Consider the following 16,977-nt stretch of genomic DNA (forward strand, 5'->3'; position numbering starts at 1 on the left):
GTGGACCTGTGACTTGGGAATGAGCTGAATAGGGCAAGTGGGGATCCCGAGACTCCCTCCTGGGGCACTTCTAATCAGTCCTAAGAAAATGCAACTGCTGAGAACTAGGGTTTCATCTCACTCAGCATGCTTTCTACTCTGAGGATGCAGAAAAGCTGCCGAAAATTCTCCAAAACGTGCCCAGGTGGTACATTGGCCCTCTAAGTGGGGAACGTGGAGAGGGACTGGGTGGGAAAGTGAAGAGGGAAGATTCGAGCAGCTCCAAGTACACACAATCAGAGAAACATTTCTGGTCCTTTCCTCTCCAAAGAGGACAGCTCAGGAGGCAATGGGCTAGAAAGGCAGGAGGGACACAGGTCAAACTTATGAAAAACCTTGACTGCCAGCCTAGGTATATACTAGGAATGACTACTATGGTAAAATAGGAACTCTCCCAAAGCAGAGCAAAAAGGCTCCAGAAAGCTCTCTGGAATTCTCCTGCATTTCCTGGGGAAGGAGAAAGCAGCTCTGAGCAATGGCCACCAGCCTCAGGAATTTTTCAACATCTCTAATTCTGACAAGACCAGTTCTGGATATGCTCTGCTTAGCTGACATCACAGGGATTCTCCAGTTGCCAGGGGTGGGTCATCTGACCCTAAGTGGGTGGTGATGGTGCGAGGAGTCATACGAGATGAGAGAGGGAATGAAAAACAATAACCCAAATAACATGAAAGAATTTCTAAACATTTTTATTTCAAATCTCTTTTCACCCCTTCCGCAAAAAGACATTGGTCAGTACAGCAATCATAAAAAGGAGATACAAACACAAGAGTCAAATGTCTCCCGCACTGACACTTACAAAAAACCGGGAATTATACATGGGGTTTCCAAACAGGACCTGCAGCAGCTACTAATGTCCCTTTACAAGAGTCAAACATGCCTATGAATACAGTATATACAGACACCCCATTCTGGAACTAATCTACAGGGACATCCCAACACCCTCCCATCTATCCCCAGAAAAATACCAAAACACACCCAAAGTGCATTTGTTTTGTTTATATCAAAACATCTTTCCCTTTCCCCAACCCACCCTCAGACCCTCCCACCCCATTTAAGATTGGCCTGCAAGTCTATTTTAACCATTTATTAATTTTTTATAGTTTATGAAAATAAATTATACAGCAACTATTTTAATAAATTAAGCACAAAAAGGTAGAGGAAAGGAGAAAAACTAAATGGGAAGACAAAAGCCAGGCCACGCTTTGGCTGGGAGGAGGGTGGCGCGGCTGAAGAGGACGGAAGTGGTTGCAGGGGCGATGTGGTCCCCCTTCCGGCGAAGAACTGGCAACCACCCCGAGCCCAGAACGACACCCCTCTTCACTGAGTTTCTTAAAAACCACCAAAAACTGTACAGCAGTGGCTGTGGCACGGGCAGCACCAGTTTGGGCCTTCCAACAAGCAGCCTGCCCACGGCGCGGTGCCTGGATTATGCTTCTTGGAAAAGGTTCTGGGCCTAACAGTGAGGGGCAGGTCCCTGTTCAAGCGAGCACCAGAGATGGAGTAGTCAGACCAGCCTTCCTGCTCCACCTGAGCTGGGTAGGGGGCTTAGGACGAAGCTCGGAGCGGGGCTGTGCGGGTTTTTGATCTCCTGGGTTCTGATCAAGAGTGTCCTAAGTTCACCTTACACTCCATCTCCAGGAGCAACTAGATCGCAGTCCAGCTGCGAGCAGACATTCAGGTCTTCCGCTGCCATGACTGGCTGCCTTTTGCCTGCCCCTCTCGGCATTTTGGAAGAGGGAGTGGGAGGGGGAGGGAGCAATTCCAGGTACCCTCTAAGGACATGAAATGGGCGTGAAGGCATGTCACAGACTCAGCATGCAGGACTGGCTTCCTGGGAGGTGGATGCGAGTGGGAAGGAATGAGGGAAGGGGCAGAGAGGACAGGATGGGAAACAGGAAGAAACTGGGGGCACCTACCAGGAAGCTCAAGAAGCATGAAAAGGACAAAGACAATATGGAATCTGTATGTAAAGAAAGGTCTTTCCCTGGCAGATTAGAGAAATCAATGATTTAAATACAATTCCTTACTCTATTTTTATATCTGCAGCATCTGAGTCCCCAGTGCCTCTGTCTCTATGCTCCAACCCCCATCTCACACCTCCCAAGGCTCCGCTATCTTTTCAAGGCCTCCTGTCGTTTTGTGCTGAGCATGAAGACTCCAATGTCAAAAGAGGATAGATCACGGGGACTGGCAGACTTGACTTTGCTTTCTTGAGCTTTGTGGCCCAATAATCCTATAGCTATCATGGGGGGAGGGGGTCACGATTTTCTTTCTTTCTTTTTTTTTTTTTTCTTTTTTAATAAAAAAGGTTTTACTCCCCAGGAGCAAATAAATCATTTTGAACTACTGATAAACACTGCTGCAGTGAAAAGAAAGATGGCTACATGTATGCAATAGCACAAATTCAGTGTAAGAACAGCTGTGTTGACAATTAGAGATAAAAATCATTTATCCATTTCCCCCTTTCCCATGAACCAAACCAAGAGGATTCCCATAGGGAAAATGTCTAACTCAAAAAGCTCCTCCCTTAGGGACAGGGGGCACGTCATTCTCTTAAAAGTGGCAACATATGGCAGGTCTCCCCCCAGTGGAGATGCTCTCAACACCCCCACTGGTGGCAAAACTTCTGCAAATGAAAACACACACACACACACACACACACACACACACACACATAATGACTTTCAGACCTCCTTCCAGCAGCCACAGAGCTATATATGCCAATGCCTAGGCCTCCAACTTCAGGGCTCAAAGCCAAGGGAGAGGCAGGAGGGCAGGGGGGAATCTAACCTAGAGGACAAGTTTCTCCTAACCCCATTTCCTGCCAGGGCCAAGGGCTTCAAGCAGGCTGTGCTCTTCCAGTCTTCCAGGGCCCGGGGTGAGGGCTGAAAAGGCTGGCACCCAGGGCATCCGGCTTTACTCCAGTCTCTCACCCCAGATCTGAGAACACTAACCACCCTGTCACTTGCCAGTGCTTCCTGGATGTGCACTGTAGCGGGGGTTGCCGCTATCTCCACATCTCTCCCAGCCTTAATAAGGGGACTGTGTAATCAGCTCCGGTGACAGGTAGGAAAGGAGGAGGAGAAACCATGGCAGCAAGCTCCCCACCACACCTCCCCCCTCAGGAACCTGGGTGCTGCCGCCCAGGGCTGGCCTTCCAGGGTGTCACACTCACTGCACCTAGGCACAGGCAGGCAACCAGGCCAAGGTCATCGCCAACTGTCCCAAACTCCTAGTTTGTCACCCATTTATCTAGTCCCCGCAGCAGAGCCCCCACCGCCTTGCGCCCTGCAACCACAGCACACGAATTTCAAGTAATAGCAAGTTGTAGCAGTAGCTGTCACTAACTCACAGTGGTTCACACCTGTCCTGAGGAAGGTTACAGTAGACCAGTCATAAACAAGCGAGGGTTACACAGGCAGGGCCTGAGGGTATTGACATCACCCATCCACAACTTAGAAACCAATGACGGGTCCCTAGAAGTGAGAACCTTTTCCAGTTTGGGACTTGAAAATACAATGACCAAAAAGCAGAGTTCCCTCTGCAGACTGCATTTCAATTAGCACTACACAGAATCGGCAGGGGGGCAGGGGCCGCAGGCAGGACAGGTGACGGGGAGCTGCTGATGAAGGCCAGCTGCCCCTGTCCCTCCCTGTTTACTCTGACCAGGCTGGTGCCCTTCCTCCTCACCTCCTGATGAAGCCTGTTTCCTCCTGCACAACTCTGTCTTATAGCCCACTCTACTAAGGAAGGACCAGGCTACGGCCTGGGCTGTGACTAATGCACAGACAGATCACGGACACAGTAAACACTACCCTTCCCGGGAGCAGAAAGGATGGTGGTGAGGGTGGGTCACGCCTCCTCAGCTGGTTTGGTTTTGTACCTGAGAGTATGGATTCTCCACTGGAAACCCCTGGCACCACAAGGGGTCCAGGGGCTCTGCCTTCCTCACCCAGGCTGAGCTGAGAGCAGTGAGGTCCTTGGCCACAGGCAAGAACCTGGCTGACTTCTGGCTTTGGGCTCCACCTCGCCATCATAACCCGTCAGCATTCAGACCTGCCTGATGACTAGGAAGTTTCCGACTAGACCACAGCACAGAAAAAGGAGTCTTTGATGCCACTGCTCTACCTTGGGACTGTGCACTGTTCCGTACACACCCTGCAGATTTCTGCTTCTGTGCTCCTGTTCTTGTGTTTCTCATCTCACTGCCCTGCCCTCACCTAAAAACCAAAGTCTCACAGCACCAGAGCTCTCCTAGACCATCTGATCTACACTGATCTTACCCACTCTGAATTTCTTTAAAGACAGCCCTTGATTCTCTCTGCCATGCTGAGTCATTCTCCAAATGCTTCACGTGTGGCAGCCACCTAAAAGCTCCCTTAGGCCAGAGAATATGTCTTCTGCCTCCTGTGTTTTCCACAGTAGCTAGCCCAGAATCAGGCAAATGAACACTAAAAAGTAGTTTAAAAAAAAAAAAAAGAGACCCCACGTAGCCGCACAACAGCCACTCGAGGATCTCAGTGGATTCCAGACAGCAGGCTTTACAGCTGGGTGGCACTGTCTGCAAGATGGCAAGTTAATTTGTACCTTCAAGAGGCAAGACCCATAGGTTAAGCCAATTCCCGGGATCACAACCTTAACTGGCTGGTGATACTACCACGGCAGCCAGAGAGAGGAGGTACTACACGACAAATCAAAGGTGGGTGGGCTGTGTTTATGCTACAAAGCTCATTTTGTGGGCCACCTCTTCACAGCCAGGTAACAATGCAAGTTTCCTCCCTATTCAGTTATAAGGAGGAAGAATGGTCATTCCATGCAGGACGTAAGGCAGAAGGCCAGTGCTCCCAGATGAGGCAGTCCTATAAATTACAAGACACTGGGGCCTCACCCCAAATGATCAGGAAACCACAAACCTGACAATATTATTTATCTCATGCGATGAGGCAGATATAAGCACAGGGGAACCAAAAGAGGAAGTCTGTTGAAATACTTACTGCAAAAGAGTAATAAAGATCAAACAGCTCAATTTTCACATCTTAATAGCAAACCTCTCCTCAGAGTAACTCTACAGAAAAGCAAACTCACAATGTTATATGATTTGACAATGGCCAAGTTCAGAAAAGCACTGGAGTTTTTCTCCCTCTTCCTCCACTTCCAACTGGAAAACAGGCAACTCTCAAATCAGTATCTGACAGACTTCCCAGTGAAAGGAGGGCAAACAGGATCTAACTCAGGAAAACGTTTGGGTCACCAGAAAGAAATCAGGAAAATAAAGAAGCCCTTGCTACCTCCTGCTCCAACAAACCTAAGAACATGAGCTGTAATGCTCTCCTCCCTCCTCATTGATCTCAGATGGGCCATTAAGGCTGAGACACTAGGGAGCTTTCTCTAGGAAGAGCACAATAGCTTCGTTTCTCACCTTCCTCCACATTCCCTCTCACTAGCTGACAGACATGTGGAGGTAAGGAACACTGACTAAGTCATGGGTATGGTTTGCCATTAAGAATCTGGAAGCACGCTCCATTAACTTCAGCAGCCGGGATTGGAGCTCTGAACTGTTCCGGTGATGAGAAAAACTATTGCCTCGACAGCCGGCGGAAGCAATAGGAATGATGCTACCATGACCAGAGTGAAAGGTACAGTTATCTCGAGGGAATGGGTTGAGGGCAGAGGAAGAACAGGGCGAACTTGAGGTCACAGAACTTAGGAATTCAGTAAAACAAAACGAACACAGCTGCTATGAGAGGTGATTCTGAAATCAGGTTCCTAAACCTTAAAAGCAAAGTATGCGAGGAGTCACTGCTTCCCCCGGCAGAGCTATGTGCCAGTTCTGTCCAGTCATCATCTATTCGAGACTAACCACTCTCCTCTCTTCCCTGCTCCTGCTGAAGCTACCCATACGCCTACAGAGAAGCAGATTCTCAGCCCTCAGAAACTCCCGACTTGATTTGCACTTCTGACTCCTTCTTTTCCCTTCCTCAAGGTCAATGGTGGAGACTCGAATTCTGCCTTTGGCGCCACCTGAATGACCCTCACTGGCAACCCCCTCTCCTCCCCTCCTCTCCTTTGGATCTGCTCACCCTTGGCACCACTTCCAAGCCAATGCACACAGACCCCAGCTGCCTTTAGGGTGAGTTTTCCATACTGAGAAATGCAAATATCCAGAACAAAACTTCTGAAAAAGGAACAGTGTTGAGACTTCTTCCAGTTTTCCAAGGAGTTCATCCAGTTCCAGCAGCACAGGGCTGGACGGGACAAGGTGGAGCCCCACTCAGAGAGTCTGGTCGTGTGCTTCATCCACGCCCCAGGGCGGCGAGGGGGACCGAAGTCTTTGCACAGAGGATCCCAACCCTTCCTACTCCTCTTGTTTCCTTCACTCCCGTTTTCATGGTAGCTTCATTTGGTTCTTCGAAACTGGAGCTTGGCAACCAAATGCCTAGGTAAAAAGGGGGAATAATTAGAGCGGCTCAATAGAGTGGAACCAAAATGGAGTGAAAGAACAGCTTCTGGAGGTGGAGAAGCACAGCTCAAAGGGAGGATGGGGCCTGGAGAGCCAAGTGCTTCCACAAACACTGCAGCCGGCTGGGGATGCAGCAGTGGCCTTTGTCACAGGGACCTGAGCAGCCTACAACCTGGCCGCCAAAAAAAGGTCCTAAAATGACTAATAAAGATGTCCTACACACTGCCTCCCTTCTCTCTTTCCCATGCCCCTTCATTTTCCACACACTTTCCCTAAGGCCCATCTGCTCTAGGCACTGAATAAAGTGAGTCCCTGGAGTAACCCCTGGTGAGCCAAGCTAGAAATAGCTGTAGGCCCTGTGGCTTCTGGCTATTGAAGAGGGCTGACATATAATCACAAAGGCCAGTGCAGCTTCTACCTTCTGATTTAAGAAGGGCACTGTTCCAGCTGTTACCCTGTGCCCTAACTCCAAGTACCCTGGCAAAAAATTCTCCAGGTAAGAGCACACACAGACCAAGTGGCCCACTTGGAACTCTGAAATTAAAACCAGCCTGACCAACAAGAAATCATAACGGCCGAATTTCACACCTGAAAGTCCTTTCCCTTGGGAAGTGTTACTTCCCTTTTTCAAAGGGTCCTAGGAGCAAGTACAGCATGATGCTTATTCTTTGCTACAAGCAACAATCCCAGTGTCACAACAAAAAGAGGCCCCGGGAGTTCAGTGCAATCCTTTGCCAATACGTGACTGCCCCCCACACTCGTGGCAAATGGTTAGCCCCAGCCTATACCTGATCATATCAGGGTCTTTGTACTTACAGGATCCCCTGCCTAGAATGCCTGCTTCCAAGATCCTCTCACGGTTAACTCTTTGATATTCAAATCTCAGCTGAAATGTCACGTCCTCACAGGAGCCTTCCCTGATCATTCAAACTTGAGTCGTATGCTACCATTAAACGCTAAACTTCACCCAGTTTTATTTTCTTCGTAACATGTACAGTCAACTGAAATTAACCTATTCACTTACTTACATGTGGCTGTCTGTCTCTCCCTACAAGAACTGCAGCTCTGTGAGAACAGGGCCTTTGACTATCTTGCTCAGCACCCTCTTCCCAATTCACACTGGCTACTTTATAGATGTCTGCTGAATGACTAAACAAGTGATGGGGAACTCACTAACTCCTGTGGAAAACCATTCCATATTTGCACCTGTTAAAAAGCTTCTTCTAAAGTCGGACTGAAATCTGTTTAAAACTTGTACTGTGGTCCTTCTCCTGCCCCCTGGAACCACACAGAATAAGCTTAATCACTCTTCCTTAGGAAAATCCATCAAATACTTCTTTTGGTCACCAAGCCCCTCGTACCCTAAAACTTCTCTGGTCCATGATAATCATTTATTCCCCACACGATGAAGTGTGGAGCCCCCCACCATCCTGAACCTTTCTGTGAATGTGCCTGTGCTCGTGGGGGCCCCTCCTAAGGCACAGCACCCACAGAAATGGTGCTCTAACTGAAGGGTCCCAATTACTCCTCAACAGCGCAGTTGCGTAGGTGGGCCCCCCTAGTTCCCCACCCTAATCAATGCAAAGCCACCAAGCAGAGAAACCCTCCTAGACATTAGAGCACTAAGATGTTTTAGGAGACACTTCCAAGGGCTTACAGCTCACCGATACAGTCACACCTCGTTTAACTTGTTTTGCTTCATTGCACTTCACAGATACTGCGTTTTTACAAATTGAAGGTTTGTGGCAATCCCACATCATCAGATGATGGTTAGCATTTTTTAGCAATATTTTAAAATTCAGTTATGTAGATTTTTTTAGACATAATGCTAGTGCACACTTAACAGACTACAGTATAGTATAGATAAAACTTTTATATGCTCTGGGAAACCAAAAAAATCATGTGACTTGCTTTATTGCGATATTTGCTCTCTTGCAGTGGTCTGGAAATGAACCCAAGGTATCTCCAAGGTATGCCTGTAACTGAAGACATGACAAAGAAACTACATCCAGCCCAGGATCCTTTAAGTTAAAACTCCCGCAGCCGCCTGGAGATACCATTTCTTGATCTTCTTCATTCCTTGTCTCCTTGCTAAACCTGGCTCACATGCTCTCCCCCGCAGTAGCACAGGATCAGGGACCACCAGAGCCAAGAGGAGACACACAGCTGGGTTCACCTGAGCCACAAAAAAACCCATAGGACAAAAACACCAGTTGTCATTTTCTCCCATTAAGAAGAGAACTGAGAGGGTGGGGAGAATTAAAGCCCACTTTTCACTCTAAGGCTGTCACTCCTGTGGGTTATTCCCCTTAGTTTGTTTTGTATGGGGGATGGGAATGGGAACAGAAGAGGTTAGAAGAGAAGCAGAAGAATTCAGTGCTTAAAAAGGACACTCAGGGGTTTCCCTGGTGGCACAGTGGTTAACAATCTGCCTGCCAATGCAGGGGACACGGGTTCAAGCGCTGGTCTGGGAAGATCCCACACAACGCGGAGCAACTAAGCCCATGCACCACAACTACTGAGCCTGCGCTCTAGAGTCCATGAGCCACAACTACTGAGCCTGCATGCTGCAGCTAATAAAGCCCGCGTGCCTAGAGCCCGTGCTCCGCAACAAGAGAAACCACAACGAGAAGGCCGCGCACCGCAAAGAAGAGCAGCCCCCGCTCGCTGCAACTAGAGAAAGCCCGCACACAGCAACAAAGACCCAACGCAGCCAAAAATAAATAAAATTTTTTTTTAAAAAAAAGGACACTCGGGACTTCCCTGGTGGTCCAGTGGTTAAGAATTTACCTTCCAATGCAGGGGACACGGGTTCAATCCCTGGTCGGGGAACTAAGATCCCACATGCTGCGGGGAAACTAAGCCTGTGCACTACAGCTAGAGAGCCGGCGTGCTGCAATTAGAGAGAAGCCCATGCACCACAACTAGAGAGAAGCCCGAGTGCCGCAACGAAAGATCTCGCTTGTCACAACTAAGACCTAACACAGCCAAATTAATTAATTATTATTATTTTTTTTAAAAAAAGGACACTCCTCAGTAAAAGGGGTTGGGGGTGGTCTCCGCATCCCAGCAGTAGATCACTAGAATGTGAGATCCTGCACATAACCCACACTACCAAAATCACCATTCTCTAGCAATTTTGTTCCCTACTCCCCTCTACCTTTCAATGTTCACATTAGTGCAATTTAAGAAGACTTTTTTTTTTTTTTTTTTTTTTGGCCGAGCCCTGAGGCATGTGGGATCTTAGTTCCCTGACCAGAGATCGAACCCACGCCCTTGGCACTGAAAGCGTGGAGTCCTAACCACTGGACCGCCAGGGAATTCCCAAGAAGACTAATTAAAATTCATATGTGCAAACCAGTATTCCAAGATATTTTATGGGAAAATAAATGAATACTCAGTGTAGCAATGGGAGAAGAGCCTCTTAGATAAATGAATTCCTTAGTTAATTCATTTATTCTTTTCAACAATTTACTTTTCAGTGGCCTAGATGGAATTCTAAATAGAAGAGCAAGCTGTTTTTTCCTCATCCCCATATTCCAAGCCATGGGACAGAGTGGAACTCTCAGTGAAGTGCATGCCTATTACAATTAAGGGCATTTTGCGTTCCCTTTGATGAAGTTTTCTTCCCCTTTGCTTTCCTGCTTTATATGTCATTTGTGCGGTATCAGGGCAATCAGCCAAAGTAGGAGAGAAGGCTGCACACTTAGCTGCACTTGTGTGTTTTCTTTATACATATTCAGTGATTAACTCGCTTGTTGCTTGGCAAATACTCTTTAAGCCTCTTGTGTCTATCTGCTCTTCTCCCAATTGGGGTATGTGCCTCCCTGGGACTCCATGATCAAATGTGGCGACTCTCTGGACAGATGCCTGGATCAGGGTATACACATGGGGTGAGAGGAAGAGGGATGAAGCCCAGTGCATGATAACCGCTCAGGCGGAGACTAGGTTGGACAGTGAGGCAGAGTGGAGGCATACCCTTGGTGGTGACCAGCAGGGGGCCCCTCGCTACGTGGAGGGTTCCAACACCTCTTGCTTCTGTTTGGAAATGAGCTGCGCTTCCTTTAGAGACAGGTATACCTCTTCCTGAGGATCATAGTAGTAGAACTTTCGGATATAAGAGATCAGAGGCCTACGAATAACACAAGAGGGATACACACAAATGTTATACATAGCTTATAAAAGAAATACCACCTTTATTCAACCCTCCCTTCTTTTCAATCCCTGTATGGTTGAGACAACACCAAAGACTCTTTGTTGCCCTGACAAAATTCCCACTTTCTCACTTATTATAATTCTGTCTCCCTCCCTCTTACCACCTCCACTCTACCCTTCACAGAGTCTGCAGAAGGGAAGCCAACACACACACACACCTTCCTCCTTCCTGGCTGTAATGTGACATTTCTAAGTTAGGTGCTAAGACATAGGAGAAGTGAAAGGACAACGCCTGTGAGTTGCCAGGCTCTGCCTGTACACTCAGCTTGCAGGCCTCACTAACACTGTAACTAACCCTCCATTCCTGCCCCACCTCTAAAGACCCCATTGTACTTAGGCAGTGGGAGATCCGGGATGTGATCTATCCGGACGAGCTGTCGGATTCGGAATCGGCAAAGGTGCTGGAGGGATTTGACATTGCTGAATCGGGACACTGGATAGAGCAGCTGGACTGGAGTTGGTGGCAGTCCTTCAAGAACGAAAACCAAGAGAAATATTCAGATGACACTATACAGCTAACTATCATTTTCCTTATGAAGAGAATCCAGGGAAGGGAAATGGGGCTTCTTTACAGTTCATCTATGTGTTCTGTGCAAAAGCTCCCCTCCACAAAGGACTGCTGATTTCCATACCACCACTACCATACTTCATACTCAAGGGAATCTATGCTCCCCTGCTGCAGGCCTCCCCAGCCTCACTCTTAACAGCTAAGAGTCTTGCTCTTCAGAACAGCTCAATGAAAAAATGCCGAGCTACAGACTTTGCTCGGAGCCAAGTGGCCAATCCCAGGCCCAAGGCTCTCAGTGAAGGGCAAGAATCAAAGGTATCCCTATTGGGAATGGGAGACACTTGTTTAGCATCTAGAGTACCCTGAAGGTGAGGACTCAGAAAGGCTGTTCAGAGGGGTCCCCACCAAATTCCACCTGAGAGGCTGGCAAGCAGAAGGCAACAGCTAGGATCAAACTTTATAAGCCTGTCACTCCTGCCATTTACTTCAAGCCGGGACAGTCAGGTTTAGCTACCTCTTACTCCCCACCAACCCTCCACCCCCACCAACCACCCTCCTTGCTTCTGAAATTTTAGGTTGGGTACAGGAACAGAAGAAAAGAGGATGATGCTTTTAAAAGAAAAGCAACTACAGTAGCTTGGGCAAGCTGGAATTGGTACTACTCTGCACACAAGTGCCTGCTGACTAATGCCAGCCACGGCTGATGGGAGCCCCACACTCTTATGTTTCATCGCAATATCAGCAGACTCTGTGCTGGGAAATTCCAACCCCCTCAGGGGTCAACACCACAGAATGGAGACACCCAGAATGGCAGGGACACTGAAACAGATTCAGGGGAACAAAGAATACCCTGGTTTCAATAAACAAAGGGGCTATGGAAAGTAAACAAGAAAAGTGCTCTCAGACAGAATCTGAGTTGCAAAACCTTTGAAAGAATTCTTTTCTCAGCCATTGCCATATCAAAAGAAATTCTGTAGACAACTTGTTGGGAAATAAAATATCTAGTATTTTTGGAGTTTAATTTCAACCAGTTTTTAAATTTTGTTTGAACGCATGAGAAGAAAAAAATTAAAGCTTGTAGATTGCCTCCCAAAGCCCTTTCATGGTCGTTAACAACTGACTTTCTAAAAAAAATTGAAATACATGTTATGCTAAACAAGTAAGCTTATCTTAAAATCATTTAACTCATTCAGTCTTCAAAGCCATATTCAGACAGATAGCACTATTATCCCCATTTTACAATGAAGAAACTGAGGCCTACTGAGCTGAGAGAATGTGCTCACAGCTCAGAACCAACAAAGCTGGCCTTCCTTGAACACCTGCTCTGTCTGAGGAAGAGTTTAGCCCAGGGAACCTCAAAGGAGGGTCCTCCAGGAGTCTCCTCAGAGTGCCTGCCCCTGTGACTGTCTGACAGGGGGGCTGTCCAGACAGTCACAGCTCCTTGATTCAGGACCAGTCTCTCTTGACTTCTCACCTCCATCCCTTCAAATCTAAGGCTTATATTTTGAAGCACTGTAGCCCTCCTCCACCCACACACACCATTAAAAAAAAAAAAATTCACACATGGATTTTTCTCTTTAATATATTTAAACTCAAGTGGTTTTAAAATGATTGGGGTTCAAATTCCTCTTTGAATTTTACCCTTTCTCTCATGTTTTAAAAATAGTCTTTAGTAAATTAAACTATGACAAACAGAAAGCTTCCTGGGGGGTTGGTTGTAATATTGCTAAACTCAACATGACGTTTCAGAGATAAAAGTAATTTATGCACCTAATTATTTATTCCCAAAGAAGGACTATAGGACTTGTGCTTAAAGAGGTCAGGATAATAAGTAGCATACAATTATCTGACTGTTTGCCTACTTGAATTTTAATGACCATATATACTTGCCTATTTAATTGTGTTACTTTTAGCCTTAAGTTCACAAATAGCAATTTGAAACCTGTTAATTCTCTGATATTCCCTGGTTTTGCCCGCAAACACAGAAAATGATTGAAGCTCTCACATCCAGAGCTTGTTAACAGATGAGGTCAGAAATGGAAATAAATCCAACATAAGACACCAGTGCAGCGAAAGTGAAAGAAAGGTAGAAGAGTGATCATCAAGAACTTTCCTCTGGTCCTCACGCCAGGGTCCTGGGCACAAATCCAGTTTCCAGCCCCTTGGCTATTTTCTCTTTCCCCAAAAAGGAGCAGGTTAGGAGTGACAAACGTCTTTCAGGTCTGAGCACCCAAACACCCAGGTCTTCCTCCCACAACAAACTGTTCCCTGAAGGCCAGAATTATCCAGCTCCAAACTTGTCAATAGGGCCAAATTGAGAAATTCTAGGATACAAGGAAGACATAGCCCTAAACAAGTAATCATGGCCTAAATGATGGTTACAAAAGAAGAAGCGACCAATTTCCTTAGAGTTATCCAATTCAAAGTGTGATTAAAAAAAAACAAAAAGTGTTTTCTCTTCAGGCACTTCACAGATGATGGAGATTCTCCCAACTAAGAAGGACACATTCACTTTGAGTTCTGGCTCTCACAGCAACAGAAGTTTTGTGCTAATCCGATCACATTCTCTTTCTGAGATTGCTGCTTGGTGTTAGGGGTTTAGTTTACAACTGTGAAATGGACCAGACTGAGGTGTAATCAGCAACCTCAGATTTACCATGACCATGCTCCAACGCTGCCATGAGAAGAGATAAGGGGCAAACCAAGCTCAGGTGCCATCATTTTTACCACCGATTCCTCCCCCAGATGCGAACTATTCCACTTATTAAATTCCTTCTGCTCCTTACTTGCCACCATCCAGAACTTTCCCATTAGTCCCAGCTTTAAAATTCCCATAAGCCCTGGCATCCTTTTACACCAGTCTGGATGTGCTGTGACTGCATCCAGCTCTAGATCTGAGCCAGAAAAACCTGACGTTGCATCCTGACTCTGCAACTCACTGCACATCAGTTTCTTAATCTGTATTTTAAAAAAGAAAAAAAAAAGGGAGACTGTAACATCCCTTCAAGGGATTTTGTAAGGGTTAAATGAAATAATACTAGCCCCTTGTAGGCATTCAGTTATCATCATCCCAAAGTCTAAACAAAAGGGCTCCTTTTAGAATGCACCGTGTTATAATCCCTGGTGCAGGCTGACAGAGCTCAACCTACATTCTAAGGACTACCACTTCCTCACGGGAATCCTCCCCCCTAATAAAGTCAGCCTCACAGAATGCCTAGACCTCTGTGATAAGCAAAGGAAGGCAGCAAACAATGGTAAAGGAGAACACTGGCCTTGCCTTCTTTGTCTCAATCCTTCAAAGAGAGGTCACTTACAGTCTAGGGGTAAATACTAATTCGCTTTGCCTTGTCAACTTGGTTACCATTTTAAGTGCAAATGGATATCCTACCTGTAGCATTCCTCACAGGTCCTAGAAAGACAGTCTCCACTAATAAACACAATTCTGACTTCTTCATGTCCTCTCCACAAATCCCAGCAAACTCAACCTGCAATTGGCTTACTGCTATTTTTTTCCCGTAACAGAGGGTGGGAAATAAAGCACAAGATTTGGAGTTAGTTCGGCCTCAGTTTGAATCCTGGCTTCAGCACTGAGTAACCTTTAGAGTAAGTGGCTTCACTTTTTTTCTTCTAAGAAAGTCTTTATTCCTCCTTTATTTTTAGAAGATAATTTCGCTTGATACAAAATTCTAGGCGAGTGGTTTGTTTCAAAACGTTAAATATTTCAATCCACTCTTTTACTTCTTGCATGGTTTCTGAAAAGAAGTCTGATTTAATTCTAATCTTTTTTTTCTTAATAGATCTTTATTGGGGTATAATTGCTTCACAATACTGTGTTAGTTTCTGTTGCACACCAAAGTGAATCAGCCATATGCATACATATGTCCCCATATCCCCTCCCTCTTGAGCCTCCCTCCCATCCTCCCATCCCACCCCTCTAGATCATTGTAAAGCACCAAGCTGATCTCCCTGCACTATGCTGCTGCTTCCCACTAGCTACCTAATTTTACATTTGGTAGTGTACATATGTTGATGCCCCAGCTTTCCCTTCCCACCCTGTGTCCTCAAGTCCATTCTCTATGTCTTTATTCCTGCCCTGCAACTAGGTTCATCAGTACCACTTTTTAGATTCCATATATATATATGTTAGCATACGGTATTTGTTTTTCTCTTTCTGACTTACTTCACTCTGTATGACAGACTCTAGGTCCATCCACCTCACTACAAATAACTCAATTTTGTTTCTTTTTATGGCTGAGTAATATTCCATTGTATATGTGTGCCACATCTTCTTCATTTTTGGGCCTCACCCTTAAGTTTCCTCACTGACAAAATGAAAATAATCTTTTTTTTTTAAGTAGATCAATCTATTAGCTAACTGTTGCAAGAAATTACAGCTACTGAAATAAAGAACCTGACAAAGTACCTGGCACATGACAGGCACTCAATAAACAGTAGCAATCACTGCAAGCTCTAACCCTTAACAATGTTAAAAATCTTACTTAAAATTTCTGCAGACAGGGCACATTTGTGGAATGAAACGTGCTATACCTGAGGAGTCCAAGACTCCATGAAGTCTCTCAATACTCTACAAGTAGATACATGCTCCAGACTTCAGAATCCTCTGAGAGGACTTCCCTGGTTCACCCACAAACAGAGCTGATTACCCACCCTGTCCCTGTCAATCACTGTCATGTCTTGTATTGAATTTAACATGTGCTCTTGCCTTTATCTTCCTACCTGTCCCCTTTTTTAAGCTAAGAGCTCTCTGAGCATACAGAAGTGGCTTACTTTTGATACTGAGTTTAAAAAATAAATGTTTGTTTGTTAAATAAATACCCCAAAAGCCACAAACTCTAAAGATTGCTAAGCAGAGTCAGTTCCTGTAAGAAAGGATCCTAACATTTTCCTTTTAACCAAGTCAACTGCATGAGACCCAACTGTCTTGACAGCACTGAGGCAAATACTAAATGAAGTGAGAATTAATACGGTTCGCACCCTGTTGTGCCTTACTGAAATCACCAAGATTATAAAACACACTCCTGTAACCTGGTTCAATCCTGTTACTAATGTTCCGCTGGAGGCTTCCCTGTAACGTCTTTTTAGAGCAATTTCTTGGCACCCAGTTTGTTTAAGAATCTTAATTTGATTCAATGGCAAAGCATGAAGTTCTCATGTAAGTTCTGTTTGTATCTTACAAATTCCTCAGTTAATGTGCTTGCCATTTTACTTTTTTCCAACACTATAAAAGCAGATTCCTGCAAACCATCCCTTCTCCCCACCCTTCAATAGAGACTATATAGCTACCTCCCTACTTGGGCAGAAAGACTACATAACCACACCAGCAAGGATGGGAACTGCCCAGTGCTCCCAAATGGAGACTAGTCTCTGTATTCAGTACTGGTAGGGATACGGGACACAACAAAAAGTATCTACTATTTGGACTTCCCTGGTGGCGCAATGGTTAAGAATCCACCTGCCAATGCAGGGGACATGGGTTTGAGCCCTGGTCCGGGAAGATCCCACATGCCGTGGAGTAACTAAGCCCGAGCGCCACAACTACTGAGCCTGTGCTCTACAGGCCGCAAGCCACGACTACTGAGCCCGCATGCCACAACTACTGAGCCCGCATGCCACAACTACAGAAGCCCTTGTGCCTAGAGCCCATGCTCCGCAACAAGAGAAGCCACTGCAATGAGCAGCCTGCGCACCACAACGAAGAGTAGCCCCCGCTCGCCGCAACTAGAGAAAAGCC

At 46.1% G+C, this 16,977-nt stretch overlaps 1 protein-coding gene across 3 annotated transcripts in view; it reads right to left on the reverse strand.

The window, feature by feature from the left end:
• Nucleotides 1–712: 712 nt before the first annotated feature.
• SOCS7 (suppressor of cytokine signaling 7) overlaps nt 713–16,977 on the reverse strand; it is a 33,053-nt gene continuing 16,788 nt past the window's right edge. For all 3 annotated transcript variants that reach the window (XM_033410716.2, XM_004282700.3, XM_004282699.3), the window contains 3 exons: nt 11,051–11,186; nt 10,481–10,634; nt 713–6,478 (listed from right to left, as the gene is read on the reverse strand). In XM_033410716.2, the coding sequence (XP_033266607.1) occupies nt 10,511–10,634; nt 11,051–11,186 (260 nt within the window). In that variant the 3' untranslated portion in view covers nt 713–6,478; nt 10,481–10,510. The remainder of the gene's footprint in view (nt 6,479–10,480; nt 10,635–11,050; nt 11,187–16,977) is intronic.

This window comes from Orcinus orca, chromosome 19 (assembly GCF_937001465.1).
Source record: "Orcinus orca chromosome 19, mOrcOrc1.1, whole genome shotgun sequence".
In the NCBI taxonomy this organism is placed as follows: Eukaryota; Metazoa; Chordata; class Mammalia; order Artiodactyla; family Delphinidae; genus Orcinus; species Orcinus orca.